This window comes from Mauremys reevesii, linkage group 11, assembly GCF_016161935.1.
Source record: "Mauremys reevesii isolate NIE-2019 linkage group 11, ASM1616193v1, whole genome shotgun sequence".
NCBI classification, from domain to species: Eukaryota; Metazoa; Chordata; order Testudines; family Geoemydidae; genus Mauremys; species Mauremys reevesii.
In genome coordinates this window covers 57787400-57801460 of record NC_052633.1, presented here as the reverse complement: position 1 = coordinate 57801460, position 14061 = coordinate 57787400, and the positions used below count along the sequence as shown (strand labels likewise).

The following is a 14061-nucleotide window of genomic DNA, read 5'->3' as shown; positions in this document are numbered from 1 at the left end:
CTCTTCCCCTCCCCAGTGTTTAAAGACAGAGCTGATTGATTCAGCTGAGAGTCCAATGGTTCTGTTCAGTGATTACCAGAGCTGAATCACTGATAGCAGGTCTAGGGGCTAAGTCTTTGACCTGGTGTGTGGACAGTGTTGCAGAAAAAGACACTGCGGAGGCTACACTAGCAGTGAGGTTCCCTGCTACACAGTGAAATCACTAAGAGCTGAAATCAGTAAGAGCTGGGCTACATGGTGGAACCTCAGCACATGCCCCCACACACACACTTCCAGAGTGGAAGGTGAACCCACCTCTGAGCTCTGGGTTTTTGCTGACTAAGGACAACCAACTGTCAATGGGATGTAGTGAACGGAAAGGGGAGTGACATGTTAAAGGGACATTCATTTGTTGGACTTTCACACTGCAGGGTGGGAAATTGAGGTAAAGGACATTGTCTATATGTACTGTGGGTTGGGTGTTTGCTTTGAATCATGGTTGTGGTGTTTTCACAAATGAATGCTTGGTTTCCTTTCCCTGTTAAAAGTTTTCTTTTGTTATACACAGACTCAGTGCTTGCGAGGGGGGAAGTATTGCCTCTTAGAGTTACCCACAGGCCTGCCGACGGGGGGGAAAAGGGGGCAATTGCCCAGGGCCCCGGGCGATTTAAAACGGCCCTGGGGCTCCTGGTTGCCGCTGGCAGTCCAGCAGAGCTAAGGCAGGCTTCCTGCCCGCCCTCACTCTGCTTCCGCCCCCAGTGCCGATTCTGCAGCTCCCATTGGCCGGGAACTGTGGCCAATGGGAGCTGCAGGGGTGGTGCCTGAGTGCAGTGGCATGCAGAAATCCCCTGGGCCCCCCGCTTAGGAGCCGCTGCCAGAGGGGTGTGCTGGTCGCTTTCAGGAGCCGCCTGAGGTAAGCGCTGATCCTCTGACCCCCTCCTGCACGCCAACCTGCTGCCCCAACATAGAGCCCGCACCCAAACTTCCTCCCAGAGCCCGACCCTGCACCCCTCCCACACCCAAACTCCCTCCCAGAGCCTGCGCCCCCTCCCACACTCAAAGTGCCTCCCAGAGCCCGACTCTGCACCCCTTCCTGCACCGAAACTCCCTCCCAGAGCCTGCACCCCACACTTCCTCCCACACCCAACCCCCCTGCCTCATCCTGCTGAAAGTAAGCGAGGGTCGGAGAGAGCGACAGAGGGAGAGGGGATGGAGAGAGCAGGGGATGGGGCTGCTGGGAAGGGGCAGGACAGGGTGTGGCCTCAGGGAAGGGGTGGGGTAGGGGGCGGGGCAAGGGTCTTTGGGTTTGCATAATTAGAAAGTTAACAACCCTGTCAGGCGGGCATGTGGAAGCCCTGGCCATTCTGGAAGAGCGCATCCAGCAGCGCATCCAGCATCTCGCTGGGCACCAGCCGGCGCAGGCGCAGCACAGCCCAAATATCAGGCAGACTGTGTCTGCCTGGGTGCGGCTTGTGTGTGTGTGGCGGCCCATTGACTGTTCTGCCCTGGGGCCCGGAATTGCTGTTGGTGGGTCTGGGTTCCTAGGATCTGTTAAAGGTGGTGGTTAGTTTTCCCAGATCATTGGGTGGAGGCTTGAGCTAGTTCTGTTTTGCATTGTTTAGAAAAACTCCTAAATACTGAACCTGGCCCTTGTTGCTGCCGACTCTGGCAGAAGGGTTACATCTGCACAGAGTCTAGTGCATTTTGGGTGCTACTACAATATAAATAATAATGGTGCTTGGAATAAAGGTCAAAAGAAGGTGATAAATTGTTTGCATGATTCAGGCTGGAACAAAGTAATGAGATGAAATTAGGAAAAGATAGACTAAATATCAGAAAAAACTTGGAAATGGTATGATCTGTTAAATTGTGGAGCTGGGATCGTTTCTAAAGAAAGTGGTGGAAGCTATGTTGCATGAGTTATTAAAAACTAGACTAGACAGCGTGATAGAAAATATACCATAGGGAGCAATCCTGTGCAGGAAGGGGTATAGATTAGATAGCCTAACAGGTCCTATTTCTTTAAGTTTCATTATTCTATAAACTTCCTAAAGATACTCTATAGTAATTTAAGCTACTAGACTTGATTGAGAGTGTAAATTAAATGTAAAGACAACTAAAGGACATAATTTAGGAATTTCTGGAAATATTCTAAAACATAAATAGGTCACTTTGGCTTTGAACTCAGGAGAAGAAGAGTTGAAGGAGAATATGATGTTTGGGAGTCAAACCTAGAGTTGATTTATGTTGGCCATGTTGGCATGATAACTTTCACAACTTCTCCTCTGTTTTCAGACTCCCACTTATTTGTCCACTAAAAATTCCCAGGCAAACACCTCATCCTTGTACCAGAATTTGGCCACATGGCAATTTGACAGAGAGAAATAAAAAGATACGTGAAAATACATCTCTTGCACCTGAAAGAAGCCAGCCCCATATCTGTTCAGTAAAAGTGCCTTTGTTTTTACCAAAACTTAAAATCAAGAAGCTTAGATTGGCAAAAAAGAAAAGGGCAATGCTTCTCACAAGTACTCAAGAATGAATTGGTGCAATTGACTTTAATGGTCCCATCTATTGTGTAAATACAAATTTATGACTTTTTAAAAAAATGGTCTGTGAAAATATATTTAAGGAAATGTACAATGTTAGTTAATGACCCACTATATCCTAATGATTCTTGAGATGTTAAGATCGATGCTATAAATACATACACACAAGGAATTGTTTAAAAATGTGTATTATTGATCTGATGGACTGAGATAGTTGAACTGGAGCCATAAAAGTTTATCTTGTCAGCATGTAATATTAATAAAAATAACAATAAAAACCTTTTTAAAAGCTTGTTATTCAACAAGATACTGACTTATTTAGAGCCTTTATGGCTTGATGTTCAGTATATATGGATATTTAGACACAACTGTAAAATCTGTATGCACCAACTTCCTATTATGTCTAAGGGGATCATGATGCATGAATAAATGTTACCAGAAATAGTGCCTGGATCTCATGAGTTTTAGGCCCATGTCCAAACCACTAGACCACAGCATCTCCTGCTGCCAAACCCCTGCCAAGCATTTAGAGTGAAATTTTCAAGAGTACCTAAGTGACTTAGGAGAAAGTCAATGGGACCTAGCTGCTTAGAGACAGATTTTCAGAAGTATTTTGGTGCCTAGATACAGACAGGTGCCTACAAAGCTTTAAGCACCTGGGTAGGTTAGGCATCTATTAGGTACTTTTGAAAATCTCTCTGGCTACCTGTCCACATCTCTACGTAGCAAAATACCTTTAAAAATCTGGCCTTAAGTCCTAGGTCCCATTTACTTTCAACAGGTCTTAGGTTCCTAAGTGCTTACGGGTACGTCTACGTTGCGATAAAAGACTCACGGCACAGCCACAGCTGGCCCAGGTCAGTTGACTCAGGCTTGTGGGTCTCAGGCTGAGAGGTTATAAAATTGAGTGTGGACATTCAGGCTCCAGCCCAAGTCCAAGCCTAAATGTCTATGCTGCAATTTTATAGCCCTCTAGCCCAAGCCCCGCAAGCCTGAGTTAACCTACCTGGGCCAGCCACAGGTCTTTTACTGCATTGTAGACATACACCATGTCACTTCTGAAAATGGGATCTTGTCACTATTATCCTCTCTCTATCTCCATTTTTCCCATCTGTTAAATTAGGTTACTAGTAATTAGCAAAAATTATTACACCTATTTATTGGGTATTTCAGCAGGGGTTGTGAGGCAAACATTATCATCCCCATTCTACAGATGGGGAAACAGAGATGCAGAGGTTGAGTGACTTGCTTGGGAAGATGTGTTGTGATCTAGTGCATTAGGCTTGGGTATCACCATCAGGACACCCAGGTGTCAGTTTTCTACGCTGTCTTGCTGTGTGATTTTTTGTTAACAATATCCATAACTTCTCTGTACCTCAGTTATGCTACATGTAAAATGTGACTAATATTTACCTACCACACAGGACTAGATCAACCAATGTTTGAAAATCATGTTTAGATCCTTATGTGGAAGATGCAAGGTATCAACATTATATTTCATTAATACAAACTGAAATATAATTCCCATTCCACTTTCTTAATATAGATCTTTCATGCCACGCAATGGAAATTTCACAACTTTGTTAATCCTACTACCCACAATGGTTGGTCTGTTTTAAACTTCAGTCTCCTTGCATCCTCCTTAAACTACCTATACTCTACTGCATTAAGCCATGATAGACGTGGTTTTACGTTTTCTGCAGCGTCAAGCAAAACATCAAAATAAACAAGGTGAAACCTTGGCCCTACTAAAGTCAACAGCACAACTCCTACTGAATTCAATAAGAACAGGAATTGACCCACAGGATTTAAGGAGCCTGGAGAGTCTTGGTTTTGTATCTGAAATGCAAAATATCCAGGATTTGTCATGTCAACCAGCTGTGATTATTGCAGGCACAATTACCCTTACATAGAGGGGGCCTGGGTTAGCAGGGATAAAGAGGCACAATTCAGGTTTGAGGAGACCTTAGCACTGGATCTCATACTTTTCAACACATACTTCTGTTAATTGCAAACTTAACTCTGAATATACTAACTTTCAAGATGTTTGTGTTTCTTCTAATATTACAGTGTTCCAGTAAGGTTCTTTCCCCCTTACAGTTGTACTTTTTTATCAATGACTTAACACTATTTTAACAAAGACTGTGTCTGAGAATTTTGGATTGTTTGTAAAATCTAATTTTGAATAAAGGTAATTATTTCAGCTACTTAACAAAAATTAAACACAAATGGGCTAATTTTTTACTGATTTTTCCCTTAAACTAAAGCTACATTAACCAGTCTTACTGAGGAAAAAGTTCTTAAATAAACTTCTCCATTGTGTGCGCACACACAGTCACCAAACAAACAATTTAAAAATAACTCATCTGCTTTTAAAAGGTTTTTATAAAACAACTGGCTCTTAGATGAACAGCATGTTTGACAACTCTGCCAAGTGAGAATGTTCATGGCTAAGTAAGAAATGAGTTTCATGAGAATGCTGACATAACTTGAACTATAGGCACTAGAAAATGCTGCTATTTTATATTTATTTATTTCAAATTTTATGCCCAAAAGCCTCAGGAAGTAGAATTTGAAGAACAAGCAAGCAGTTAAACTACCCTGTTACAGAACCATTACAATGCACTGCACTAGCATTTGTCTATAACTGTGAAACACTGAGATAAAGAACTACTGGCCCATTCTTACAGAGATAAAGGAAAATCAGACTTGCATCCATGATTCAAATGCAAAAATACATGACCATTAATATTACCTGGAATTAGGAAAGCAAAGGTGCGTTGTTTGTTTTTGTTTATTTGTTTAGGTAGTTCCACACATTTTAAACTAGGGACCTATGTAAATAATTTAAAAATGCTGTTGTGAAACACAAGACATTTTTCATCAGCAAAATATAAATAGGGGAAATACAATGAAGTTCAGAAAAAAAGCAGGCCAAATATCAGGAAAACTTGCTAACAGTAAAATTGATTAGAATGGGGAATAATCTCCCAAGAAGAGTGGAGGAAGCCCTATCTCTTCAGACTCTTAATATTACATTTGACAAAACACTGGCAAATGTACTGTAGAAAATAATCCAGTATGAGACTGTAGTAGATGACCCTAGTACTTTAGTTCTTTTCCACTTCTAAAGGGGTGATTCCATTATTCATAAAATATAATTACTAATGCAGCACTGTGTAATTGACAATTGAACATCTTAACTAATATTAATATTAAATGTAAAGCAATTGCAACTACTGGTTCTAATACTGTAGCAGCTTTTTATTTTGTCTTGTTGCCATTTAGCCAATAACTGCCCAAATGAGTATTGACTGTGCACAAATTATCATTCTGACGTATATTGACTAGGGATGTATGGAGTAAACTGATTTATAAATTGAAGATACTCCTAGAGAAGTGAGTTAGCACACCTCTGTAATCTGATATAATAGCATGCATTCTCATTGTTTAATATACTTGAATATATAAAGTAGTGTGAAAAAGTGTGTATGTGTATACAGACTTCTATTTGCATTTGAAAGGCATATACTGATTTTGAACTGAAACTGGATAAAGTGTATTTTTCATTTTTAGTTCTAAATGCCTTAAGAAATATGGCACACTCACTTTTTGCATTTTAGCACCTTTTCCCATTAACCATGAATTTTACATACTTAAGTAGAAATTAACCTAAAAAATCATCATCCCAAATCCTGTAAGAAATTTTGAGGTGAAGGCTTGCTGCTTATACAAAGTTTGCTGAGTCTCATTTTGCTCTATCACAACTCTAAAAATTTTAATTTTCTCTTCATTGGCTGAAATGCGGAACCCCTTGTAGTATATTAAGATTCTCTCTGTTGATCTTTGATGATTTAAAAAGATAAAACAAGAACTGATATTTAAATATCACCAATACCAGCTTGCTAAAATTCTACTAATTAGATTCCAAGAAGCAATTATTCATTTGAAAAATCTAATCTATATACCACCATAGGTACCAAGTGTTCTAAATTCAATTTAGTATTCTCTGTTTAGAACAAAATAACAATAAAACTATACCTTAACTTTAGTTAACAGAAGGCAAAGGCTAAATAAATATCCTGATATAATCCAGTATACCACATTACTTCGTACCCCTAAACTACCCCTAAAATCTAAGACATTCTTGCTTTGTTTCAAATTATTTTTTATTAAATTAATGATAAGCATTGCAGGATTAAGTGCCTCTAAAGCTTTAGTTGTTTGTGATGTAAATAGTAGAAAGGCAGAAAAATACCACCCCCCTCTGAGTTATACAGCTTGTATCATCTGAGAACAGGTATTGACTTCATGTGATTTTTGTAGCATCAAAGAAAACATATTTTGATTCTTCAAAGTGATCAGCGTTCACACTAAACAGTTTTAAAGACCACAGCAAGTAAGTTCACATCATCATCCATAAAAAATGTGGAATACGACTGATGCCTGTTGGGACAAGTTTTAATCAGTCCCTTTGATATCTGGTAATAAAAAAGAAAAAGAAAAAGTGTTTCAATTTAGTTCTCTCCTCCTCAGCAATTTAGTAATCCATTTACTGCTTTCCATTCACATCCCTAACCCCTGTGTGTTGGTTAGCTAGAAACTGTGCTGTAAGAATGTGAAGAATGTAAACAGCCTTTTATTGTCCAAAAGGATAGCAGTGTGAAAGAAATGTGTGCCTTATCGCAAGTCTGCAGCTCCGTACTTCATTGCCATGATAAAGTGCTGAAGCAAAAAACATTACAAGACAAGCACAATCCAAAAACGGATTAGAATTTGACATAAGCTTCCTCAAAAACTAATCAATCAACTCATGCTGTAATATTAGAATCCAGTTCTTAAGGAGGGTGTTTAATCCCTTCAAGGTTTATTACACATTCCCTATTGACTATGGTGACAAACTTTCAGATACAAGACAGCTAGGCAGAGAGGCAGAACTTTTGCAGCATAAATCAGAGATAACTGCTCACGTAATTAACATGCTCCTTAAAAAAGGCATTTTGAAATAAAATTACAGTAATGTTTCCTTTGCTTTCAGGTAAGGCTGGCAAACTCATTTTAAGGTTCTTTATTTTCCCCCCTCAAATTCAGTTTACTTTTCACTAATATCCCAAGAACAAGAATTTTATTTTCTCATTAAAAGGGGTGTGCTAGAGATCACACTGTTTACACACCTATTTCAAATGAAGCATCTCATTTTAATTTCATTTTGTAGCTCCAGCTTTTTAAATCTCTATTGCCTAAACATACTACTTCAGTCACTCAAATTCTTTTGCATTTAAGGTATAATTAAACACTACTACACAGGCACATCTTTCTGTATCTAATCCAAATGGACAGAAATCCTTGTGTGGAGTCCAACAAAGAATCATAAACTCTACAATAACTGTTTAATATGAAGTCAGGAAAACAGAAAAGTTCATAAGGACAAATAATTTTAAGCCAGTGTTTGTCATCCACTTCCTTAAAATAGTTAACTAAATTGGTACTATGCAATGCTAACCGTGGATCTAGAGTAAGGTTCAGAAGTGGAATTGTGATACTCTGAAGCATCACATAGCTCAGGATATTCAACATGTCCACAGTCACAGATATATCCTAAAGACAGTTATAGCTTCTATTGTTAGAAAGCATTATTTAAAATACAAGCCTTAGAAACGTGAAATCCCAATTAAACGTACTGAAAAATATTACCAAAAAATACAGAGAAAACTATGGCACTCTTAAAAGAGAATCTTAATTTACGGGACTGTAACATTCAGTTACTTAGGTGCAAGTTGTGGCTGCCTTTATTGCATTAAAGTCTACTCCCTATTTTATCTCCAAAAGGTAGGCAGGTAGACAACAATGATTACCTTTCCCAAGTAACATGACAGCAGTTTAATGGACAGAATATACAGATTGTGTGTTGAGAACTCTTATTTAGTTGCTCTTAGAGTTGCACGAAACAAGCAGGCAGAAAAGAGAGTGTTAAATGCCACGCTCCTAGCAAAAAGGCACCACAATCCACACCTAGCACGAATGTTTGATGAAGGGGCATGTGCTCCATTACTTTGGATATCTGAGACTGGTTACAAAAAACTAAACTCATCCTAAATAATTAAATAAACCCTCTGCAAAGACTCTGGGTTACGGTATTTCTAGCCTACATAACAACCTGCAAAGGAATGCTTGCTGCTTTTGACACACAGAGATAGATGCAAACGCCTTTCGGAAACGCCTCGGCTATAGATTTCCAAGGGCTCTGCAGTTACTTCTAGCATAAAGAATTAAAAAAAAAAAGCAGACTTACAAGCTGAAGGAAGCTCTGTACCACAATAAGAGGCAGGGGCTGCAGGTACATCATTCTGGCTTGGAGTCTAGGAGATGATTTCCCTTACTTGGATCTTGCACATCTCCACTTTGGGGGGCAGGACTGAGTACAGGGACATACCACTGTGATCACCTTAAGCAAAACACAATCAGGGAGAAGCAACCCCCCAACCCATCCTCAGCGCAGCGCTCCGCTCGTCAGGCAGCGGGGCCACCTGAGCTGGCCACGGCAGAGCCCTTCCGTGCCGCGGCAGGACTGGACTGAGATCCGAGGGGCCCGTCACCTCCCCCGCCCCCCCGGGGGCCGGGCGGCAGCGGCAGCAGCATCCCCGCTGCGCGCGCCAGCCGGCTCCGGAGCTGCCCGCCCCGCGCGCGGGCGGGCGGGCGGCGCGAGGCAGGGCGGGGAGGAGCTTGGGAGCGGCGTGGCGGTGAGGAGCCGGCCGGGGGCCGGGAGGGGACCTGGGGCGGCGGGAGCCGGGCGCGCAGCGGGGACGTGCAGCGGCGGGGCCGGGGCCGGGGCCGGGGCCGGGGAGCGGCGCTCCGGGCGGGCGGGCCCCGCGGGGCAGGTAGGGACGGGCAGGGGCGCCGCGGCTGGGCCAGGAGGGGAACCCGCGGCGGGAAGCGGCCTGGCCCCGGGGGAGCATCTCGGACTGAGGCAGGAGCTTCGTGTCCCCGGCCCCGGGATGTACCGCCGAGGGGGGCGGGCGCCGGGCACCTCCGCCCCGGGCAGCGGCTCCCAGCCGGGCGTGCGGGAGCGGGCTGGGGGATGGACTCACGGGCGCGGGCCAAGGGGGTCCGGCCCAACCCCCCGCCCGCGCGGGTGCTCCTGCGGCGGAGCTGCCCGGCCCGCCAACGGCCCCGCCAGCGGGGAGCGGGGCCGCCCTAACTGGGGGGGGGGGGGGCAGGATTGGCATTAGCAGAACTGTACTTTACTGCTAACCCTGAAGCCGGGCCTGGCCCGCACGCACGGCTTTGCTGCAGGATCAGCACTGACTGAGTAAAGCAAGTTTGCATTTTTCACCCAGGGACAGGACACACTGGGGGATCACCTTGAACATCATTTCCATCCCCTTTGGCCCATTGCTGCTTCGTTGAGGAGATGGAGGTTCCAGCCTGGATGCTTAAGACATTTTAAAACAGGGATGGAGGTGGTTAAAGAAAAGTAATTAAAATGATCAACTATTTAACCCCCGCCCCCCACAGTCTCCCTGTTCTCATTGCTTTCCCCTCTAAAAGGAAAGGGAGGGTGGTTTGAGTTAATTTACACATTTTATCCTGACTTTTAAGGAGGCCCGCTGTATTTATAGTGCCCCTTTTCCCTTATACATCTCTATTTGCAGCTCAGATACAATGCTGGAGAGCTGGGGCACATATGGGAAAGTGTGTGTTTTGTTTTCAGTGTTGTTCTATAGGAAAATGATGCTTGGCAGAAGCAAGGCTACCCCACTACAGGACTTGCAAAAGTCAGTTTATGTTACAGGGTTTAGGCATTTAGAGCTAGTTATAGGTTCAATCCAATGAGATTTAGGGTTCAACCCAATGAGATTTCACTCTCTTCCCATGTGACTCAAGAATGTTCCCAGAAAGACTGACTATCCTTTATAAAATGCACTTTTCCATGTTACATACCTTAGCAAGGTCCATTGCTTCTTTGGGGGGAGCATGAATGCAGGTGACTGCACCAGCTGTTTCATCACAGCTAGAGTCCATCATCACCATAACTCTGGAGACACAACTTTCTCCAGGGGGATCAGAGCACACAAACACTATTAATTAACTCACCCCTCTGAGCTAGAACAGCATCTACGATGGGGAGGGAAAGTTCTTAGTTCAGAGCAGATTGTTTTCACATTCAGGAAAAAGAGTGTTATTGCTCATGTTACAGAAGAGAGGAGAATCTAGCACCTAGGTAATGAGATACATGCATGGCAAGTCAGTTGATACACATGTTCGAAAAGATCCAGGGAAGGAGAGGTGAGTCCAAGCAAAACAAACTAGGATTAAATGATTTTCTTTTAGTGGCTACAAAAACCAACAACAAAAACCACACACCTGGGCCAATTTTTGAGAAAAGGATAAGAACCTTGATGCTTTTCACTCTGTCCTCCGCCCCTAAGTGCCAGATGATCAATTAAAACCTGAAAAAGGAGAAGTAAAGTTTTGAAAACATGGTGTGTTCATGAGGCAAACTGTTCAGCTGAAGTTCCAGTGTGCTCATAGAATAGATGGGTGCGCTGAATACACCCACCTACTGCTTTCTGTGGAAGTGAAGTGGTAGTGCTTATATTTTTAATTGATGTGATTGTTCCGAGCTTGGCAGTGCCACATCTTTCTAATCTGTAATTTGCATGTGATGTGATATGCAACCTCTCTACCACCAGGCTGAAATTGGGATAGCAGCAGTCGTTTCATTTTTCAAAATCGTGCCTGTCATTTGCAGATTAGTTTCCCCCTAATTTTCTCCTGCCATGTCTCATCTTATTACTAACTCCATGTTCCAATTTCATTCTGACTGCCCCTATATTTTAAACTTCTCAAAGCCTCACTAGTAAATAAATGTTTAAAAATTCTTTAACTGTCCAGGAAAACTGGCACAATTTTACCAGATGATTACAATAATGTAGTAGTATCCATTAGTTTCCCAATTAGATTCCTCTTCTGTATGTGTCATATATGGAATTGTATTCTGTGCATGGGGTATAGTCTTAAATCTCAGGTATTCATTTGGGTCTGAAAAATTACACTTGATCCATAACAATAAAAATTCAACTAGTTAAACTCTAAAATGAGTTCATTTTCATCACACTCCGAAGATACAGAAAATACCTTGAACAAACACAAATGCTCATTGAGACCATCCATTAAAATTCAATCTGCATATGTTCAGATATTTTTATAATATTTAATATTTTGAAAGTTTGCCCCAGTTATATGTTCATTTTAGTAGATCTGCGTAGTGCTGCATTTTTACTTAAAAAAAAAAACCCACTAGAGAATAGTCAATTTAAATGACATATGGATTTACACTTATTTAACAAAATTTGAATCTAAATGTTACTTCCATATCCTGGGTTAAAAATAAATGGTGCCTTCTACAAACATATTTGTTTAGGGACTGTGTATGTTAATTTCAATTCAAAGAAATTATATTTATCCACATATAAGTTAAACAATTATTAAATCAGCTAATGTATTAATGAGAGAGTGCCCATTTCTATCAAGGCAGTGACATCTACAGAGCATCCTATTCTATGCTGAGCTAGATAGATTACCATCGGACAAATGCATTCCTAAGCATAGTAGCAATAACACAATCTCTCTTCCCTCTAATAAATGGAAACATCTTGAGCGCTATCTGCTGTACAAAGGCAGTACTACTAACATATAGATAGAGACATATGCAAGCACATTGCAACATTTCCCCCCCCCAAAATCAGGGCTACATTATGCAGTAGGTTGAAAAGAATGTTATGCAATTAGTCCGAATTGTAAAGACTAAATTTGGATGAAGCATTTAGATAGCTTTTCATTTTAGAAAGATCTATATGCTATAAATTCAAGGAAAGCTGAATTTCTGTAATTGGCTTTTAAACAATAGCGTTTAAACTAAAGTACTTTAGTTCTATCCGATTAAATACAAACAGACTCAATTTAAATTACATTAACATTGTCACACAAACTATCAAAAGTTGGCCTTAAATCATACTTTTCACAGATTAAGAGTAAATGTTTGTAAAGCGCTTTGAAGATGAAAAGCACTATGCACAGTAAATGGTAAGTATTCTTAATTGTATTCCATCCTAGAGAATTCACAGTTAAGAATGAAATGTTAGGTCTAAACTTTGCATTCCCTTGCTTTGGTGTGTTAGTGTCAACCTAAAATGTTGTTTGAATGTGGGTGTGTTAATTTTCTGGTCTAATTTGAAGAAAATAAAAAATCTTTCCCCGAAGATTATAAAATACGTAAACTGCAGGAACAGTGCTGCCCTGACTGGAGGGTGGACTATATGATCCAGTACTGGGATACCCAGAGTATGGCCTCAGTGACAAATATGGTCCCAAACCATCTCTGCCTGTAACTACAGGGTAAGGACAAAGATGATTAACAGCAGATTTTTATTGCTAGTGAATCTAGTCAACAGCAACTTCTGTTCCTCTATCAAATAACATAAGCAAAAGCAAATAAGACTTTTATTTATCCCTGTGCCAGTGTGGCATTCAGTCTCATTCTTCAAGTTACTGTTCAAACTCATTTCTTTTGGTTAATCTTAAAGAGCATCCTCCACCCCACCCTTCTCCAGCTGTCCTCTAATTTTAATAGAGCAAATAAAAAGGAACAAAGTAGGTGCATACCCAACAATGAACATGTCAAGGGTCACCACTGAGGGTAGAGGGAAGAACTGGGGCCCACACAAGAAAGAAAACAATAATGGATGGAGTAGCTGTTAAATGGGTTCACTTTTCCTTCTCTGAGAGGTTCCAGAAACCAGTGCTGGGCAAAGGCCCTTACATCCGGGGTTCAACAAGCATCCATCTCGTCATCCCTTATATTCATTATGAAAAGCTGTAATTAGGGGAGTGGTTGAGACTTTGGATTGCAGTATCCCCATGTGACCATGGTCGCTGGAGGGGCCACACAGAATGCTCATTCGGGGCAAACTGCAAAGAATAGGGCAGATGATCCCAAAAACTGGTAATTTATTCTTATAATTAGATTCACCATGCCAGTAATAAAACAGCTTCTGTAATACCTTACTGGTTAGCAATCCAGCATTTGGCTCCCACCTAGACAGCTCTATATAGTGAGCGTTATTTAAAAATCGTATTCACCATATATAAAGTTCTACCTATCCCAAGAGATTGGACACATTATTCATCAGGTCAATGAATATTTTAGATCTTACCCAAATACATGCTCACTGCCAATTCTTATTAACTAAACCTAAGATTTATTAAAAAAGAAAAGAGTTACTCTGGTTAAAGATCATTATACATACAGATCTGAATAAAGTTCTTATATCAGTTTCATAGTAGAAATGACGAGGCTGCTGATTTATAAAAGTCCTTTTTCTGAATCAGTTGAATAGGTGCTAGGCCAATAGGCAGTCCATGTGTAGAGTTTGTTCAAATTATTCCATGAGAATTCACAGGGATAATCCAGGGGCACCTGGAGACCTCAGTCTTAAGACTTGAACTTTTCCTGACAAAGTTTAAGCAGATC

The 14061-nt window shown here is 41.4% G+C and overlaps 1 protein-coding gene across 7 annotated transcripts in view; it reads right to left on the bottom strand.

Annotated features, from left to right (window-relative positions):
• NXPH2 (neurexophilin 2) overlaps positions 1 to 10969 on the bottom strand; it is a 54265-nt gene extending 43296 nt beyond the window's left edge. The window contains exons 1-4 of one of the 7 annotated variants that reach the window (XM_039495099.1): positions 10924 to 10938; positions 10470 to 10643; positions 9890 to 9960; positions 8821 to 8943 (exon numbers count right to left, since the gene is read on the bottom strand). In XM_039495099.1, the coding sequence (XP_039351033.1) occupies positions 8821 to 8874 (54 nt within the window). In that variant the 5' untranslated portion in view covers positions 8875 to 8943; positions 9890 to 9960; positions 10470 to 10643; positions 10924 to 10938. Of the gene's footprint in view, positions 1 to 8820; positions 8974 to 9529; positions 9578 to 9616; positions 9645 to 9889 lie in introns of those variants that run through there. The other 6 variants (XM_039495101.1, XM_039495098.1, XM_039495100.1 and 3 more) reach the window with 6 other exon arrangements.
• Positions 10970 to 14061: the final 3092 nt, after the last annotated feature.